Here is a 19,617-nt window from a genome sequence, read left to right as displayed (position 1 = left end):
TCCTCAGATAAAAAAAAGTCTTTGTACTTGGCTTAGTTTTTTCATTCTTTCTCCCTAATTTCTCCCTTACCCATCATGCCCCATTGCACAATAAATTAGGAAAGGTCACAGTAGTAATGACTTTCAAGTAAGTGTGTATATTCTTTTCAGCATCACTTCTCAATATCCTTGGGGAAAATGACAGGGTCACCTATTTTTTAGAAGTGCAATGATTTTAATACAAGAAGACAGACACTAGAAATCAAATCACTAATCAGGGACTTATATTCACATTTAATGCATCCCTTGCCTCCCACTTTCCCTCCTCATTTTGCTCAGAGGCTTTTTCTGACACCAGAAATAGCACATTACTGATCACATGGTTTAGGTGGACTTTTTCTCCAATTGTAACATGCAATAGAGTGTTAGATGCGCTAGCCTGAGTTTCAGTATTCCAGGGAGACTTAGGTACACTACCTGTGTGATTAAAATCTGAAAGAAATTAGTGTAAAGCTCATGAGCTGCAGTGGAGCAAGGCTATTTTGCATCAGCAAAGATTGTAACTTGTAATCTGATTCGTAGTTTTCAAACAATTGGTTCTCTAGATCGATAAGGGATACAGGTTAAAACTTGAGTGAAATTTGGCTGTCAGTAGCAATGCAGCAAATTTCTATTTTCTCTGAGTGCCATCTTCAAATTATGTGAAATAACGATCTCACTGTGATCTCATCCATAACCACACCTTCTTGAACACTTATTATTCACATCTTGACTTCTACATCAATAAAAAATGAATTTCTGGTGTGTAAAACAAGGTTAACCTCTGAAGCTGCCACACCATTAGGTTATCCAGCTAATAATCCCTGGCTCTCAGTGCAGTATATCCTCATGTGCAGTTATACCAGCCAGACAGCTCTTCTATGCTGGGGTTCCTGTGCTGTTCTGTGGAACACACAAAAGCAGGATGCTCTCAGCGATCACCTCCTCAGCAGTAAACCCATGGCTACAGGGAAACTCCCTGTCTCCTGGGTGAATGCTTTATACTTGCTTGCATGTAACGTGAAAGAGCAGGTTTCTGTCAGCACTGCCATGGTGAAAAGAAGGTAGTTGAAGCTGTCATTAAAAATCTGTTTGGAGTGGCTGTATGGGTGGAAGTTTGCACAATGGGAACTTGACAGGGATGCGTGATGGGAATAAGAGACACTGAGAGAGGTAGGATAAGATGAAACGAAATCTGCACAACAACATTAAATATCTAATTATAAAGGACTGCTGTGTAAGCACACTGTGAAAGAGTAAGCACACTGACCTTGCCCAGCTTACTTGGATGTGTGCTGTCTTTTTGGGGCCTGACCTTTGGGGAAGCTGCCCCAGGCACACACAGTCATATTGCCAAGAGCCAAAAGAGCCTTCCATAAAGAGAGAACAGGGAAAATGGAGTCTTCTCTACTCTCTCCTCCAGCTTCACCCCACCATCATTTGGTCTCAAGCAGTTTAGTGCTTTACAGTTTTGTCAATGAAGCTTGATGTCTGCCTGGCATGTTATCAGCCCAGTAGCAGTCCAGATTAAACAGTGCATCTCTCTCCTCCTGGAGCATATCACAGGAAGAAGGCCAGCAGCCCACCTCATGCCATCCCATCTGAGGGAGTTCCTGCAGCTGGAAAGAAATTCACTATTTTCCTCAATGATTTATCACCTCAGGTCAGTGCAGTAGGCAGTGCCAAAGACAAAAACTCTTCCTCTCTATTTCCAGGCTCATGAAAGTGACTCAGGGACTGCTTGAGAGTTAATTTAAAGATGTGCTCTCCAGGATGAGTTTTAAAGCTGACTCAGAGGCTGATGGTTCCACAATACTCCACACAGATTTATGATAGCTGGAAGCGAACACCACAGCTGCATTCAACCAATGCCAATTTACAGTCTTCAGGGCATTTCCCAGAGCAAAAAGACTTGTGCATAGAGAGTTAAAAATTATGCTGTATGTTCTGTGTATTTATAAGGTGCAGGAGTAAATACTCTACCGTGGTACCTCACATCTGTAAAGAGAGGACTGTGAAAAATGAAGGCAGATAATTTCTGTATTGGGAGGCACCAGCCTTCCATGGCAATTCTCAGCTAAGCATGAAGACCAGGAAAGCCGAGTGCTGGGAAGATTAAAGACTTCTTTTCCTGAGGTGTTAAATTTACAAGAAAGTGTGAGAACAACTACAGAGGTGCCAAGAATACCAGTGACGCATTGAATGGGGGTATTACTATTGTTCCTGTTCTGAAAGGAGGAACAGACAAAGGGATGGGTTTCATCTTTTTGAGTGAAGCACATTTCTCAGTGTCAGTTAAAACCAATTCTTTTCACTGCTAATACACAGTGCCACAGCAGAGGAGAGCTGCAGGTTAATGCTGCACATTAGCTATCATTTCAGTTTCATTAGTAAAAAGTATCTATCTCCAGTCTGACCAAGATCCTCCTCTTCAGGGTGGTTCATCACACCTCCATGTGTAAAGACAATGCCAAATGTATCTGCTATCAATATTATATAACCTGCTCCAGTGATCACAGCACAATCAGACTACCTCTCAGTCAAGGACCTCAGTCAAAGTGCTCAGAGAATAAAGAAGCAAGACAGATGCTGCTGTTGAGAATTTTTCATAAGAATCATAAAAGGTAAGGGGGAAAAGTTACTGGTTTTCTTCGGCATTAACACTTTTCAAATGGCATGTTCTATTTGTTTCAATGTCAGCTCAAAGTAGACCTTGGAAACGAAGCCCCAGTCTTGGGGAAGGCAGTAGAACTTTTTCCTTCTGATTTCAGGGAGGTTTTACAGCTTGCTGGGGATTTTTTCCTCAAACTCCAAGAGTGGGCTCTTTTGTTGTTTAAGAATTTTAGGTTAGATGAAGCAGGCCAAGAACGACCTCAGGCTGTGGCAAAACTTGGATATAATGCTGTTACCTTTAACTCTTCCCTTGTCTCAGCTCCATAATAATATAATGCTGCTGTTGATAAATACTAAGGGTGGCCTCCAGCATACACTGAGCAAGATAAAAGGGATTTCCTTGCTTTGAAATAATGTAATGGATATAGTGAAGAAAGAAATCAGAGAACAACCTCTAACATAATCTAATAAAAAGAAGTTTTCATAAACTATGTGTCTTCTTCAGATTTCCTACTACAAAACACTTTTAAAACTTCCAGATCCACCATTATCAAACTTTAGAGTCAGAATTGTCAGCACAGAAACATTAGGAGGCTCACTTCTGAGTACTGAAAATGGCATTTACAGGAATGAGGGACCTGAACTGGATGTAGGCATTTTAGAACATGCCTTGGTGCTCATGAGACAAAATTCATTATCTATTTTGGCATGTAGTTGACCTGTGAATTGAATAGTAAGGATGTAGATGTCCACAAAAATGGTAACTGCAATGATACTTGGTTTCAAGGGGATCTATAATGAAAATGGTATTTACAAGTGGCCTTTATTTTATTTTCAAGGTCATGAAGTCCCTTTGTCTTCTTGTCCGTTTTTCCTCCCCCTCCTCAACCTCACCAAATATTTGAGTATTCTTCTTATAAATACCTTTGGAGGTATTTATAAGGATACAAATTAATACCCAGTGTGCCCTCAGAAGAACACAAGCAATTTCAGTAAACAAACATTTTTCTATTCGTCCTATCTAGCAATATGCTGCTGTTTGCAAACCCTTCTAACCCAAGACTCCAGTAGTATTGTTCGGACAAGCTTTCAATGTCCTTAAAGATACATCAATAGTATTGGTAGTCACAGTAGTCAGGAATGTCTGATGGACCCTGAAGAAAATACAGTTTTAAAATAGTATACATCTTACCTGCTTATTCATAAGTATGTAGATAATGGGATTGCAAACAGTGCTGCTTTTTGCTAGGATGGAAGGTATGATGCTTGTAACTGGAGTCACAACACCTGGCTTACCAAATGTTGCAAGTAATGCTATAACCCCATATGGAATCCAGCACACCAGATAACAAATAACTGTAGTGATCACCATGAACAGGACGTGGTATTCTCTTTTGCGGGCAGCATTCTTGTGGGTTTTTCCAACCTAGGGAAAGGTGAAAAAAGATAAAATTTAACAAGCAGAGCTGTTGGATTGACTGTGTTAACAACCTGGGACTATTGGTCATGGATCAGCAATAACAATCAACACTGTAGTTCTAGAAGCAAAACAAACCCAAACCCAAAATTGATCGAATGCAGTGAAAAGACTTTCTTCATCTCCATTAGGCACTAGGGGAAGCTCTGCAGAGACCACACTGCATGCCAGCATAAACCAGAGTCCCAGTGGAGGTTGGAGCAAATGCAGAAAGGTGACAAAGTTAGCATCTAGTCCTTAACAATATTAGGTCACCAGCAGTTGCTTTTAAGGTATGGAATTTTGTGTGAATGTACCATGTTTTCATTCAAGTTGTTCCAGTACACAGAACTTTCTTGAGACGAAGAAGCTTTACACAGCACATCTGAACCACCAAAAGTATTCTCTGTTAAGGGTGTGGAAATAGCAGAGCAATGCTAGGCCTCTGCTTAGTGTCTCTGTCCTTGGATGTTTCCAAGACTAGATAAAGCCCCAGCTGGCCTGGCATAGTGTTAGTCATGGTCATGCTTGAAGTGGGACACTAGAGAAGCCTTGCTGACTCACTTGATGAAGTTTTAAGTGGTAGGATTCATTTCTTCTAGAATATTTCTTCCAGGTACTTAACCATTTTGATAAAAGGGCTTCACTCCTGCTAATGATCAGAAACAGGTGTTTGTGCTCTTAAAAAAGTGTGCTGAATGCAGATGACGTTCATTGGGTTTTTTGGGGAAATGGAGTAGAATTGGTTAAACAGGAAAAGCAGATGTAAAGGAGCAGTTTCAAAGGGATGGTACAAGAGTCTGTCTTGTTACCATGAATTTGCCAGTATTTACAGTGTATGGGCAAGTCCAACTCTGCTGTGGAAGTATTTATAATCTCTGCTTCAAAATGTACTCTCCTTTAATCTGTTCTGGACTGAAGCATCATGCCCTTTGGGAGTCTAGAGTTCTAAGATAAAGCTTTAATATTAAAATAACAGCCAACTTTTATCTTTAAGCCTTGGTGTGAATACATTTTTCTGTAGACAACTACAGAATGCTCTTCCAGTGTTTGGGCAGCTGAGTGCATTGGCGGTAACAATGAGGAACAAGCTCATTCCCTAAAAATCAAAAACAAGCTCTGCAAGGAGGTTAATTTTAGACACTCTCTCTGCTGAGTTTCAATGGAGCCTCAGCACACTGGTCTCCTGAGGTTATGGTTTACTCAGCTTTACTGCAGCAAACCCAGACATGCCAGCAGGACTTCAGGAGCTATTCAAATGTTTAAACTATATTGATTGAGCCTTGTACTCAGCCGAACCTAATTTATGTCCACTTTGTCTTTTTGACTCTTGAATGCAGCACTTGAGAGTAAACTGTACCCAAGGGAATTAAGCCCATGTAAAACTACAAACATAAATAAGCAAAAAAGCAGCTCTGTGTAATTGAACACATCCAAACTTTACCTAATCAAATGAAAAAAAAAATAAAGTTTTAAATCAATAGGTTTAAACTGATGCAGGTAAATGAATAGAGCCCAGTTAAAGGTGGAAGCTACCAACCATCCCAGTCAAATGTAATTTGCTGTTACATGACACATACCTTGCACATGCCAAGGAAATAGTCAGAGCTTTTCCTAGCTCTTTGTAGTGTGAATTTTTTTGCATAACATATGTGTTTATGTATCAGATTGTGAGTTAAACACATAATAGTGACTGTATAATGTACATATGAAGGCAAAGTAATATGGTTACAGTTTCTTTTAGTTCATTATGACTCTAGGCTTCTAGAGTGCTTGGTTCTATTTGGAGTTCCAGTGGAAATGTTCCTGTAAATAAAACACACACAAATTTAGTCTGCACAAAATTAGTAAGTATCTTTCCTGTCTAGTTTTTAATGATTTTCTGCAAAAAGGCAATTACAAAATAAATTCGATCCTTTCTGAAAAGACTCGGGGCTATTTTTTTTATAAGAATGCAACCTGTTCATTCCATAATTCAGCTCGAAAAAAGGATAAATAATAGATAATGGTCCAATCCTGTATTGCTTATTTGAACTAAATTTTTCATGACTAATGGTAAATTTCTCTGACTGATGAATCCAGGATCCCATGTGAGCTGCAGCTAGGCTACAAATTAAATATTAACCAAGGAATGCAAAGCCCCAGTTAGCCATGGCATCCACAGATGAAGATCTTCAATAAACATGGAGGGATCAGGCAACAGGTTTTTGCTCCATGTTTAGATATGTGTCCTGAAGAGTTTGCAAGAATTTACCCTCTGCACAGACAAAATAGAGACCATAAGCAGAGGAAGGAAAGATGTCTAAAACTAGAGTGACTATGGACATGATTCTGGCATGTGTCCTTCCACTTTCACGTCCTTAGCTCATTTCCTTAGGAAGGGAAGTTTTGAAATCATGTACCATATTTATCCACACACTCTTGGTTTCATTGCCTTCGCAGTTTTGCAGCCTACCTTTAGAAGGTGTTATCTTTAAAAATTGTCTGTTTATAGGTGCTGGATGGCCTCCAGCAAAGTATAACTCAGGTTCATGGAACCTACAGAAAGATTACACTTCTGCAGGTGAAAAAGCAGTAGACGTTTTAACATTAAAATAATTTTGTTATTTTAAAACTACTGGACAATTTAATGCAATTGCTACACTGTATTTTCAGTAGTCAAATGGAAATGGCTCCCTGGATATCCAGCTGACAGCAGAGTATCAGATAGTGATGAGAAAAAATAGATTCAAATAATATTCTAGAATAGCTGAGCTTATAAATCTCTGTCTAAAAGTGAACATACAGGGTATATATAATAGAAAGTTAAAATACTTAGAAGATCTAAACCACATTTTAAAATGGCACAAGAAATACTGGCCAATTGGGATCAGATTATACTTATGTAGGATGGCCAGAAAAAACTTGTTTGCTGTAAACAGCTGTTTTCTCTGGGACAAAGATCATCTCCTGCCAAATTTGGCAGTATAAATGTTGGGAAACCACTGTATTTAAAGAAAAGAAGGTTGGGGGATTGGTTGTTGAGGGACTTTAATGAGAAAATAGTGTTTCTCTCCTACTTTCATCCTGGGAAGTAGAAGAAATGTTTTGGTTTTTCAGAACTCAGCTGGAGGCAGCGACAGGCAAGCTTGTCTAATCTCAGGCACTGACCATTATAGTGGCACAATTAGCTCTGGTCTGGATCTGCCCTGTAGCCATGCTGCATCTCACATATACCCAACACTTTCTTCGAGTCAATCTGGCACACAAGACACCACTACTTAGATGACTAGGGCAGCATGCTGAGCATGTACATTAGATGTGACAGGCCACAGAGCATGGGAGAAGCCACGGTGGCATTCAGTGAGGAGGCTGGCACGGTAGAAGTGTCCTCAGAAGGAGCCCAAGTGACACATTGATTGGTTGACCTCAAAAGCTGCATCCACATCTGACAAGAGGTAGCAGATATATCACTCACCAAGTGATGGGCTGCATTGCTATTTCAGGTTTTGGAAAAGATGAAACTGGGGAGCTCTGAGCAGAGCATATAAAATTTCAACAGCACTGGTCAAAGTCTGGAGCAGTCACAAACCAAAGAAAAGAGGAGCTTACAATATGGATATGGAGAGGGTTAGTAAAAAGATGCAAAGAGTTCTGCTGTAACTTTGGAGATTGTTAGGTTGGAGATTCAAGAAAAGGATTCAAAATATCTGCTGTGACAGGTATTCTGCAAGGAGACACAACAGCCTCAAACCGGATGCAGGCAAATATGTGGGCCTGTCACAACAAGGACCCGGAGAAAAGGCATGACCTAGAGGAAGCTTGACTTCCTCTAAGGAGAACAGGTCTGTTCTCTCCTTAAAGAGAAAAGATAATGGGTCTGCCCTTGCAGAAGACAAGTAAACCTTCCAAACATATAAACACTATTTTACAATAGTAGGGAAGATAATAATAGGACTATGTGCCATAGGAAATGATTTTAAGGTAACAGGTTCTGGTTACCCAATTTAGGCTTTGCAGGTGTCAGTCCAGACCTCATCACTGTCCATGTCAACTGGTTCAGTCAGCCTGTTCCTGGAGGGAGCAGCCAGATGGCAACAACAGCTGAATCCATGGGTTTTTGTCAGGCTAAACAATGGGGCTTTCCAGCCCAGACAAAAGAAGACAGCAGCTACCTGCCTCTGGTCAGAGATTTACTGCTTTAAATGTTTTTCTTAGCCATCACACAATTTCATATGGAGAAGAGCCCTGAGCAGTGCCTTGCCTAAGGGAACATCCTGCCCCTTCCTGTGCTCCAGAGTCAAAAGTTTGACCTACTGCAGCCCCTTGCTGGCTCTCTCTGGATCTACCTGGGCATGACTTTTGGGAAAAAGAGAATAGTGGTGGCACTTCATCTACTTAGAAGAAGGCACAGGTGCCAGGAAAGACCTGAAGGATGGCTGTGTATAGAGGTTGTGAGGCAACTGCGAGGCCCACAGTATCAGAGGCACAAATCCAGTCAGTCCAAAATATTCCCATCATCCATGGGCAAACTGGGTTTTTTTATATATGTAAGGCAAGGGAGATGGACCAAAGTTATGGGTTAAGAAGGGGAGGCTTCAGCATTGAACATCTAAGCTGACTGTTTCAAATTCCCCTGTGTTTTCTTTTTCACATTTACCATCGTCTCTCCTCCTTAATTAACATAGCTATGTGCTTTTTCTCATAAAGCATTTCCTTCCTATTTTAACTGCACCCATTTTCAGCTGTGAACATCTTGAAAGGTTACGAAGGATATATGGAATCCCATCCATCTAACCACTAGATGGAGAGACTATGCACCATCCAGAGCCACTTCAAGCAGGGAACATGTACATCACAACATCTTAGAAATCAAGGATCCTGTTTGCATGTTTTGTCCTTCAAGTCACTTTCTCTTTCTCCAACTATTTATTACAATAGAAAATTGTATCAGTTACTATATTCTGTGTACCTATTTACAGTGGATGCTGTAAACATCCTTTATGTAGCTCACTCTAAACAAGCAATGTGGAAACAGGGCACAAAGTGCTTTTCTCGTCACGGCTGATACATTATTCCTGGATCTGCATTTGTGTATCTTACACTCATATAAGCATGTTTACTTCACTACTTCAGAACTGCACAGTGAAGAAAAGACTATTTATGAGCAGCAGTGTTTGTTGCCACCAGCATCTTTCAGTATCGGCTGTAAGTGCTTGTTTTGACATGATCAAGTATTCGACAGTACTACCAAAATCAGACACAAATAAAATATTCATAATCATCGGAGGGAAGTCTGCCAATCTTTGAACATTTAGTCTACTACCACTTCTTGAAATGAACAGAAGGGATCTAGACTTTTTATGCAAAAGCTGCAGTAGAGGAAAAAGCTGGAAAAAGATCATCTTCTATCATGAACCAGTCAACTCTCTGTTGCATTTCTAAAAGAAGAAAATCAGATATGGTCTCCATTCATCCGTGTGAATAAACCTCTGCTAAACCTTGCAGTCAGACTAAGCAGTGACTGAAACATCAGTTATAATGAGCTTTCTTTTCTCCCATCTCTGTGGATTCTGTCCTCAAGCAAAAACAAGGAAAAAAGGAGAAAAAAACCCCCACACCTCCAAGGCATGTAAAGTTCTAAAAAGCTGTAGGAAACAGACACTTCAAGTAATCTATTTCTCAGTGTGAGCTACCCCAGAACCAGTACTGTACAGATTAATAATAAGGGGGATGAAATACTTTGTTGTTTAAAATAGGCAATCCTGGAAAAAGAGGGCTCGCTGGCATAAAAAATAAATGCCTCCTTTGTTAGCAGTTAGGTGGCTAAGCTCAAAAGAAATGAACGCTGAGGAGATGTATTGTCCTGTGGAAATGGAGAGCAAACAGAAACATCTGTTTTGGGTCACCTTAGAATTCAATGGGCCTTGCCTCTACAAAGCATTTACACTTATATGTTCAGTGAGCAAACTGAGATTTAAGCACGCACATGAGCATTTTGCTCAGCTGGAGCCACATAATGAGTTAATAGCAACAAATACAGAAGGCAGAAGCCATAAAACCACACGAGGGGCCATATAGCTAATAATTTTAATGTCACTGTTAAGGGTAGGAATTTAAGTCCACAGGAAGGATATTTTATCAACTGAAGACTGATTTTATTGCAATTTTTTGTTATTGAAATGGAAATTAGCTGCCTTAATGCCTCAAGGTGAAGTGATGCTTTAAATACGAAATTCATTGCTTTAAACATTGCCCTTAAAGCATAACTGCTATTGCTGCTAAAATCAGCGAAATTCTATTGTGGGCTTAAGGAACACTATAATCCTCTTAGATGCAGGATTCGTTTTTCAATTCTAAAGGGGTTTTAGCAGCAATTTGACTAACACAGTGAACATAATCCCATATATTAAACAAGGAGCTCATGGTGTCACTCCTGTCATTGATAATTAATATTTTATCCTGACCTTCTTTACTCACTGTGTATTTTCTAGCATCAGTGCTCATGAGAAGATTAAAGGTGTATGTGCCAGCTATCATTTGGTTTGCATTAACAGTTTTGTTTTAGAAAGAGAAGTCCATTAGACACTCCTACAAGCATCATCAAAGTCCAACTCTTGCCCTTGTACAGGACAGCTCTAATAATCACACCATGTGAGGGACAGCATTATCCAAACACTAAGATTTGGATGTTCAACAAGTCTAAGTGCCAGGGGCTGGCACAGGCTGGGGAAATCCCCAAAATTACTCCAGACTGGGAAAAGTCATTGAGCCCATCCCTGCAGAAAAGGAATTCAGGGTTCTCATGGATGAAAAGCTGGATGTGAGCTGGCAATGTGTGTTTGCAGCCCAGAAGGCCCAAATGCATCCTGGGCTGCATCAAAAGAGGAGTGGACCGCAGGTTGAGGGAGGTGATTTTCCTCCTCTACACTGCTCTCATGAGAGCCCACCTGGAGTACTGCATCCAGCTCTGGAGTCCTTAACACAAGGAAGATGTGAACCTGTATTATAGTATTGCTACATGTGTTGCTGCTCTGCAACACAACTTGCTATTATAAAGATGGAAGGTGCTGAGATTTCTTTCAGGAAATGAAGCCAGTAATTTAGTTTAACATTCGTCTTCTTGAAAAGCTTGCCAACAAATGATATTTTTAACCAGTAATTTAATAACTAACTTCTGGTTTGGGTTAGGTTTTTTGTTGTTGTTGTTTTAAAACCTTTTGCAATGGCATTGACTGACTGAACAGCCCATCTGACAATAAGGGAAAGGAAAAATGGAAGAAAAAAGAAATTAAAGCTGACTTTGGTGTATTTTGCATTGAAGAATTTCTGAAGCAGGAAGGGAAAATGCCAGACCTTAATTCCTTCTTGGCTTCTGTGTTCTTTCTTCCACAGACAGCAAAATGTAGAATGTGTATATGCAACATCAGTAATAAAGTTGAACTCTTCAACAACAGATGAACTGACAGGTGTAAAATCTCTTTCCAGTTTTCTTTCTAGGCTACCTTCTGCTAAACAACATATGCTACCATCTACATAGGAAATGGACTGCATGCTTTCCTGCACCTAAAGGAAAAATGTTTTCAATCAAAGCTGACAAAAAATAACATTTTGAAATATGTATATATATATATTTGTATTTATGGAAAAATATATACACACCACACACTATATATTTTAAAAATATATATATACACATTTTACACACACACACACACACACATACACACATTCCCATAATTATGTGAAAATTTTTACACCAGAGTCATCCAAATTTGGAGAGGAAAGTTAGGAAAAAGCAAGTTATGATGCAAGTATTACTCACCACCCTCTTTGCCTCATGAATTAAACTAACCACAATCTTTTCTACTCTAAATATGAAGACTTTCTCTGAATCTGAGGCATGAAAAAAAAAAAAAAAGGTGTCAGGGTAATGTTTTCCCTGAAAATGGAGCTTTGCTATTCCCCTAGGTCCATTTTTGCAGGTATGTAAGCTCTCACTTACAATTAGTGCTACTTTTCTCCAGGCTAGCATATGTGTGTGAGAATTCGAGCTTTGCTTTCCACTGGATTGATAGCTGAACTCCTTCCAGTGAAATCAGATGATAAAATCTCTCAGGTATCATCACTCTTTCAGTACCTAACCACAATTACCCTTCCTCCTGGAAAGATGTCAGGCTTTCCCAGATTTTACTGAGGGATCCCCTCCCACTTTCCTGAAAATTTCTGCTGACATAAAGCAAGGAATCATTAAGGACATGTGAGTAGGGCTTTGACATGCAGTTATTTATATTTAAATAAGCCTAATAGATGTGCTTGGATCTGCCTGTCAAATCCTATAGACCCTACAAAAAATTTAAATACGAAGTGTTTTCAAAGCTCTCATCTAATTGACATCTTTAAAAATATAGGAACTATGCCAAAAATAGCCTGAAAATGTTCTCCTCCAGATTCTTTCCCTCAAATTCTTGTACACATACCATGGTATCGGTGTATTCCAAAAAACCAAAACAAAACTAACCCAACCCTGTGAAGTCTGCAAGCCTTTGGTTCATCTCCTCTCAGCACAACCCTTGATACCCTCCTGATTTTAATCCCACTCTACAGTATATAATCCTTTTTTCATCACAGAATGACAAACTGGACATGGAAATTTACGTACACAGCTAAGTTAGACAACTTAAATTTAACCAATAAGACTGAAGTTCAGGTGTACACACTTTTTTTTCCTTGGGAGAGGTGTACCCAGGATTGTGTTGCACCTGAAGAAGTTAGGTCTCTCTAGCCCTCATTTTGATAGGCCAGAGAGGGCGAGCAAGGGGGAGTTGGTTTGGTGAATTGTACCTAGCCTGGTGTTCATAAACATTCATTTACCTTTGCAAACAGAAAAGGAATATAAATTCCTTTCCTGTAGCTTGTGGATTAAACACAGTCCTTTATAAATTATATATAATTTTAAGACTTTCAGTTAGGAAACATAAATGGTTGTGAAGTTTCATATTTTGGTTTAGATTACTAAAAAGGCAAGATAAGCAGAAACTGAAGAGTTTGTTACAATTTTATGAGTTTGATACGTCAGGTCCATCTTTGACTGTGCAGCAGTTTCTGCTTGTGATTAAACACAAAATAATCCAGGACTAAAGTAGACTGATGCCAGTAATAAATACTCCATAATCCTCTGCACAAACTCTCTACCCATGAGGTGGGTGATGGGTGCAGAGTGTCTCCAGAACATGGTGTGCAAATACAAAACAGTCCTCCTGCCTGCCAGGTGAACCTAAGATGTAAGCACAGGGACAGCATGGTGAGAAGGCACTGGGATTTTAGGAGTTAGGGTTATGCAGTACATTACAAACATTTCTCTGCATCTGGTCAGTTTGCAAAAGCTGAGACTATATTGGATATATACATACATATATATATATATATATTACATATTTAGTTTCATTAAACAAGTTTATTACTAATACAGATAGTACAGGTACAACACATATGGCAAAGCAGTTTTCAGTTCTTTATTATCAATCACAAAGAGGCTCCTACATGAATAATACAACTCTGAGGTTTTTAAAAAACACTTTTTAATAAATTACTGATTGTTTCTGTCTTGTGAGTCCAGAGCTGTATCATCAGTGGCTACTGGAAATAACCAGAGCATGAGGTACTTCAGCTGACTTTTAGATTTACTTAGAATAAGTACAGTTAATAAAAAACAAAACAAAAACAAACCAACAACAAAATTCCTTTTTCTTTTTAAAAGTTTCATTCCTGCCCCCACAAAAAAAATTTTAAAAGAAGTTATACTGGAGTTGGGGTATTCACAGCATTAGATCAAAATTTGACATTAGAAGGTGAAGACAGTATAAAAGATTCTAAGAAAAAGATCAGGGAATGGGTAAGAAAGGAATAAATAATTAGACATGGAGTAAGTAACATATATTCTCTAGTGTATAATATGTGGCCCTTTCTACTGATTTGTCCACAGAGATTTTTCTAGTCTGGTGCTACAAGCTCTGCCTTTTGTGATGCTGCCTTTCCCATTGGCTCTTGCACCCTTTTGGGAGAACAATCATCACAGGTTCAGCCTGGGAACACCTACTCTGTCTACCCCTCTAACACTACCTTAAGGATCACCTCAAAGCAGTATTCCTCTTCACATCAGGGCCCAACAAAAAAGGGAAAGTAGTGGGCTTGCTCAACCTCTCGGTTGGACTGAACACACTCTGCCAGAAAGGTTCTTTAAAGAGGGGGCCATCATGTTCACTGTTGGCAGCCAGACATTGCTTCACATGGAAACAAGATGTAGGAAACTGCATGGGAGCGGCTCCTCCAAGCCTGCAGCACTCGGAATCATCATGCCTTCAGAAACACAATATGGAGCTATTTGCAGAGATTCATAAACTTCATTTTTAGGAACCTTTTATAGGATATTTAAGACATGCCATACCCAAAAGTGACAGAAGAAAACCAGGTGTAAATTATGGGAAAGACTTTGAAGGTGTCAGATATAGCATAAGGCAGCTGGTGGGCAGCAATATGACATTTCGAGAAACAGACTAGAAGAACAAGTCCCAGAGTACCCAGTCTAAAAGAATTGACCAGAGTTTATCCATGCCCAGTACTTTGAGAGGTGTGAGACCCAGCATTTATATGTTCTGACCATAGCTTTGTGATATGCAGTATGACATGGGTAAAAACACGATATGACTCCTACATAATATAGAAAAGATGGACAGTTGTGTTTTAAGTACTATTCCTTGTTAGAATTTTGAACAAATCTAGCAAAAATAAGATGCTTTCTTTTATAGCTCAAAACATATTAATTTTCCAAATGCTTACAACTCAAACGGATGAGCTTGTTGAGAGACTTCCAATTTCTACCCCCTGTATCATCTCTGATGGAAGACTGTGGATCTGTGGAAGCAATGATGCTTGAAAACTTGTAAGTTCTACATACGTATGGCTGAGGGAGGGATATAAATGCCATTTTTTCTTTATTTCAGCTTTAAACAAAATCATGGCCTAAAGTGAAGCCATCTAGATGTCTTCCCTGCAGAGTCAGCATCATCATTACAAAATAGAGGAAAGGAGTATAAAAAACCAGATATATGTACAGGGCTTTTTTAGTAAAATGTCTCTGAATTATACTTTTACCAGCATACATGATTGTTCAACTCCAGATTAAACCAATTCTTTTCCTTTGTCTGTCTTCTGAAGCTGGACATAATATTTGAAAAGAAAAGGAAGTACGTGTTTTCTGATGCAACAGAAACACCGAAATATGCATCCCAAAGTATAATAAACATGCCATAAAATATTCTCTAAATGAAAACAAATGCCAAATGTGACAGAGTCAGCAAAGTTTTGGGTTATAGCTGTTGTTACATATTCACAAATCTGTCATTCTGAAAGTTTATATTACTTTGTCAGATGCACATTAAAATAAATAGCAGCTGGTGGAGACAAAGGACTGAAAGTTCTCTGCTTTCCTACCATTTCATTTTCATGTTGTCATAAACTACTCTAGTACTGTGCATTTCTTGCTATGTGATGAAGTGGTTTTACTATCTTTGTAAATAAATATTAGGAATTCCATGAATTTTAATGCACTTAAAATCTTACAGCCAGAGGGCTGAAAGGATTCTCAAGGGATTTAGTGATGCCCATCATTCCTCCTTCCCCAGTATGCACTACATGCAGGACAAATACTCCTCAATCAGCCTGAGAGTTACTGTCTGATAGAAAGATATTTTGTATCCTTGAACAACCTGCTCTATGATTTCAACACTTACATCCTTACAAACCTTTTTGTACCATCTGATCTAGACCTTCATTTCTAGAAATTGTTTCCTTGTGTCTTTCCATTAGTGTAAGGGTATGCAAGCATGATGAGTCACAACTGCTTCTCTTTAGTAGCAGTGTTTTTATGCTTAAAATATGTTCACATACCTGTTCTCAAAATTTGCATATCTTGACTTAACAAAAGCAGAAGAGAGAACAGAGCACAACCAAGGTCAGGTGTTCCACACCTCTGCTCACCTGTCCCACAATAAGTTCTGTTTAAAAAGGTATCGTGTTCCCAAACTCACAAATTGTGTGGGACTCACTACTCAAATTGGATCCTTTAGACTGTACTGATTCCCAACCTATGTTTATTTATCTTGTTTGATTCCTCATACAAGAAAAAGAGAATGTTGGGCTTGCATTGACCAATCCTGCACTTGCATTGAGCACTGCTGATGTTCACTGACTTTTAATTATATATAAATATCATTAATGAAAATGCTGAAAGCACTTGACAAATCTCCATGAATGGGCACCTTACAGGGAATCCTCTCGGACAGTATCTTCCTAGTTGCTAAGGGCACATCATGTGTCAAGAACTTGAGTTGTATCACGACTACAGTTTCCCTTTTATCCACTAGACCAGGTTACCTGTCAAAATGTGAGCACAGTTAATTCTGGCCAGCTCTTAAGCAAATTATGTTGGCAGTTCTGATTCAGAATATTCAACTACAAAGACTTCAAAGCCTTTTTTAGAGTAGTGAGAGAAAGAAAAAACTTCAAAAAGGAAAAAAAAACCCTCTACCTCCCATTTGACGTCGCTGAACTATGACTTAATGGGGTTTCCATGGAAAGGAGGTAGTTGGAAACGTCCAGGTAATGTATCTTTGGGAAACAAAACTCCTTGGCTGATGTTTCTGTAGTAAATGACCAGACTGATGGATAGAAAAGAAGGTTTTTCTCTTATAAATCCTACTAAGGACTAGTAGGCCACTACTAAGCCTATTAACGCTGAGTAAATGTTAAAATTGCCCATAGCACAGAGCATTCACCTGAGAAGTGGGGACCTACTGAATATTTCCAGCTGACTTTGCAACAGGCCACCAATGGTCTTCACTGAAATGAAGTTCACCAAGTTTGCTTAAAGGCAGGTCAGTGATTTTTATAGAGTCACTATCATCACTTAGGGAAGAAGTGGCAGTTTTATAGCACTAATAACCCAGCTGGCATCCTACTGGCATTTCTAGGAGAAAGCCAGGCATTTGTAAAAGTGATGAGCTGTGTTAACTTCACCAGACTTAGATAAATCCTTGTCGTTTCTCTGCAGAAAGAGCACAATACAGATAGTGCTGACACACAATTGTAAAGTATACTGATGCTGAATTATACTGTTGATATAGTATAGGAAGAGAAATAGATTACACATTAAAAATAAAATGTGCAACTTTGCAAAACTTGGTTAGTTGGCAAGCTTCATTTCATTTTTATTTGTGAACTGTAATCACATATAAAGTAAAACACATATTCCTGATAGGTATACTTACTTTGGAAGAAAACAGTGAAAAACACCAATAGCCCATCAAGTTATGTTTGCTTTGATACTACTACTTCTTTTGAATCCTGACAGCTCTGAGTCTGTAAAAAGTATTATTATAGCAAAGAAACAATTTCAGTAAGAAAAAGACCAAAATAACCTCTTACAAGATGATTAGGATACAAGTTATCTGGGTTTGTAATTTTACTTCTAAATAATATTGGCTTTCCCTGAAATTTGTTTCTCATTTGTTGAAGGGGAGTAGTACAGCAGGCACAGTATTATATTGTTGTTACTCTGCTGCTGTACAAAAGATAGCACTTTTATAAATGATTTCTTCAGGTAGCACAGATTTCTAGGTTATAGGGGAACATGATGAATACAGTACTTATGACAACTGAAAACAATCAATACAGTTCCAGATTTTGTATCCAAGCAGAAAAATCGCTAGCACTCTGTAATGGTTCATTTGAGCTACTTGCCATATATTCTCACATACTCCAAGGGGGCAGACAAAGGTGCAGTAGAAGAAGGTCATGAATTAAAACTACATGGTGGCTATTCTTTAGTATATTTTAATATTTTTTGTGGTGATTAGAATCCTGAAAGAGTAAAGTGGCAGTGGAACAGATGGCAAACTGGTCTTCTGCCAGTGAGACCACTGACTGTGGCCAAGAAGCATCAGTTCATACAGCTGCAGGTTTTGTTCAGGAGAAATGTAAGAGTAATCTAATATAGGGGTTCCACTAGAATGGTTCTTTCAGCAAACATGATCCGGTAGCTATACCTTAATGAGTGCTTTAATTTAGATGAAAACAATTATTGGCAAGCGTCTTGTTGACTGAGACTAACAGGAATGAGAAGGAGAGAAAAGGACAGGAGAGGATGGAAGTGGAGGGAAAAATGGGGGGGGGGGGTGGGGGGAGAGGGAAAGGAGGAGCAAAGGAAAGGAAAAGGGTAAGGGAAGGGGAAGGAAGAAATTGGCGTTATACAGTCAACTCTTGCTTGCTTATGGAGTTGTACTTGGAAATTCGGAGCTGATGTCCTGCTTCTCAAACGCTATATACACAGGGTTCTCAGTGGTTCTCTATACAGGCCAGGATGCTTTCCAGCTTGGCTCACACTATAATCTTGGAATCTGGGATTTCACCTTGAGTCTCTGAATTGTAGTACCATACTTGAAAGATGGTAATGTTTGAATGTTGGTTCCTGAGGACGTTTCTCTGACTTTTAATCTCTCCTTGAACACTATTTCTGTAGCTCTGATAGCACTTGTTACCCTTTTCACACCTTTTCTGTTTCTCTTATATTCTTTTCAAATAGATGACCAGAAGTCCTTGCAATATTCAAGTTTATACAATGGTATAACAACATTGGGGATGTTTCTTTCAATCCCTTTCCTAGCAATTTCTAACATCTTATTTGTTTTGATTTTCCTGAACAGAGAACTGAATTTTTCATTAAATTGCTCAAACCAGCTCTGCCATCTCTTTGAAGGGTGATAACCAAGAGCCTTTCATCATACATGTATGTTTATATATGATGTATGATATCACCTCACCCTTGATATGTGATACCCACCGCTGACAAAGCTACTCACATGCCTTGCTCCCAGCTTTCCTGCTTCAGACAATTGTTGTTGGCCATTGTCCCTTGCTTTCCTAATCAACTGCACTCACTTCCCAGTTGATGACCTCCATGGATATTTACTGTAAGTTTACTAAAGGGGGCTGTGACTACTGAGGATGTCACACACTAAGGATGGAGATCTTGCATGCAGCAAGTGGTCAGATCTGTGTTTCACTCTCTCAGTCTGCAAATTAATACCACTTCCAATTGTACATGTCCTTTATTTTCCAAGGAAGAGATTGGCACTCGAACAGTATTTTTTTACAGCCTAATTTTGTTCTGGGCATGCTTTTATTTGACAATTACAGCCAGAAAAAAGCAACACCAATATTTTTAATAATTCTCTAGAATTCCTTCTAATTCTAATTTCAATAGGGTCAATATATCTGGGATAATTAGTGTCCAGATATAAACTATTCTATCAATGGTTCACTAACAAGGCCAACCTTGTTCAAGTCAGTATTTGTTAAATATAGATATTGCAAATTCGGCTCACTTGTGAGCAACACTTTCATTTCTGAGATTTGGGACAGAAGAATTCTTCACAGTGCAATGAGTAAGTAGGGATAGATGTAGTTAAAGCAAGTATGACACCTGTCCAGTG

General features: G+C 39.0%; 1 protein-coding gene across 3 annotated transcripts in view; it reads right to left on the bottom strand.

The window, feature by feature from the left end:
* The window catches only part of LOC104686088 (opsin-3-like), an 87,222-nt gene that overhangs the window by 23,409 nt on the left and 44,196 nt on the right, over positions 1-19,617 (bottom strand). For all 3 annotated transcript variants that reach the window (XM_019282910.3, XM_019282912.3, XM_010394281.4), the window contains exon 4: positions 3,824-4,057. In XM_019282910.3, coding sequence (XP_019138455.2) covers positions 3,824-4,057 — 234 coding nt within the window. The remainder of the gene's footprint in view (positions 1-3,823; positions 4,058-19,617) is intronic.

The sequence above is a fragment of the Corvus cornix genome, chromosome 1 (assembly GCF_000738735.6).
Source record: "Corvus cornix cornix isolate S_Up_H32 chromosome 1, ASM73873v5, whole genome shotgun sequence".
NCBI classification, from domain to species: domain Eukaryota; kingdom Metazoa; phylum Chordata; class Aves; order Passeriformes; family Corvidae; genus Corvus; species Corvus cornix.
This window is presented reverse-complemented; position numbering and strand designations above follow the sequence as displayed.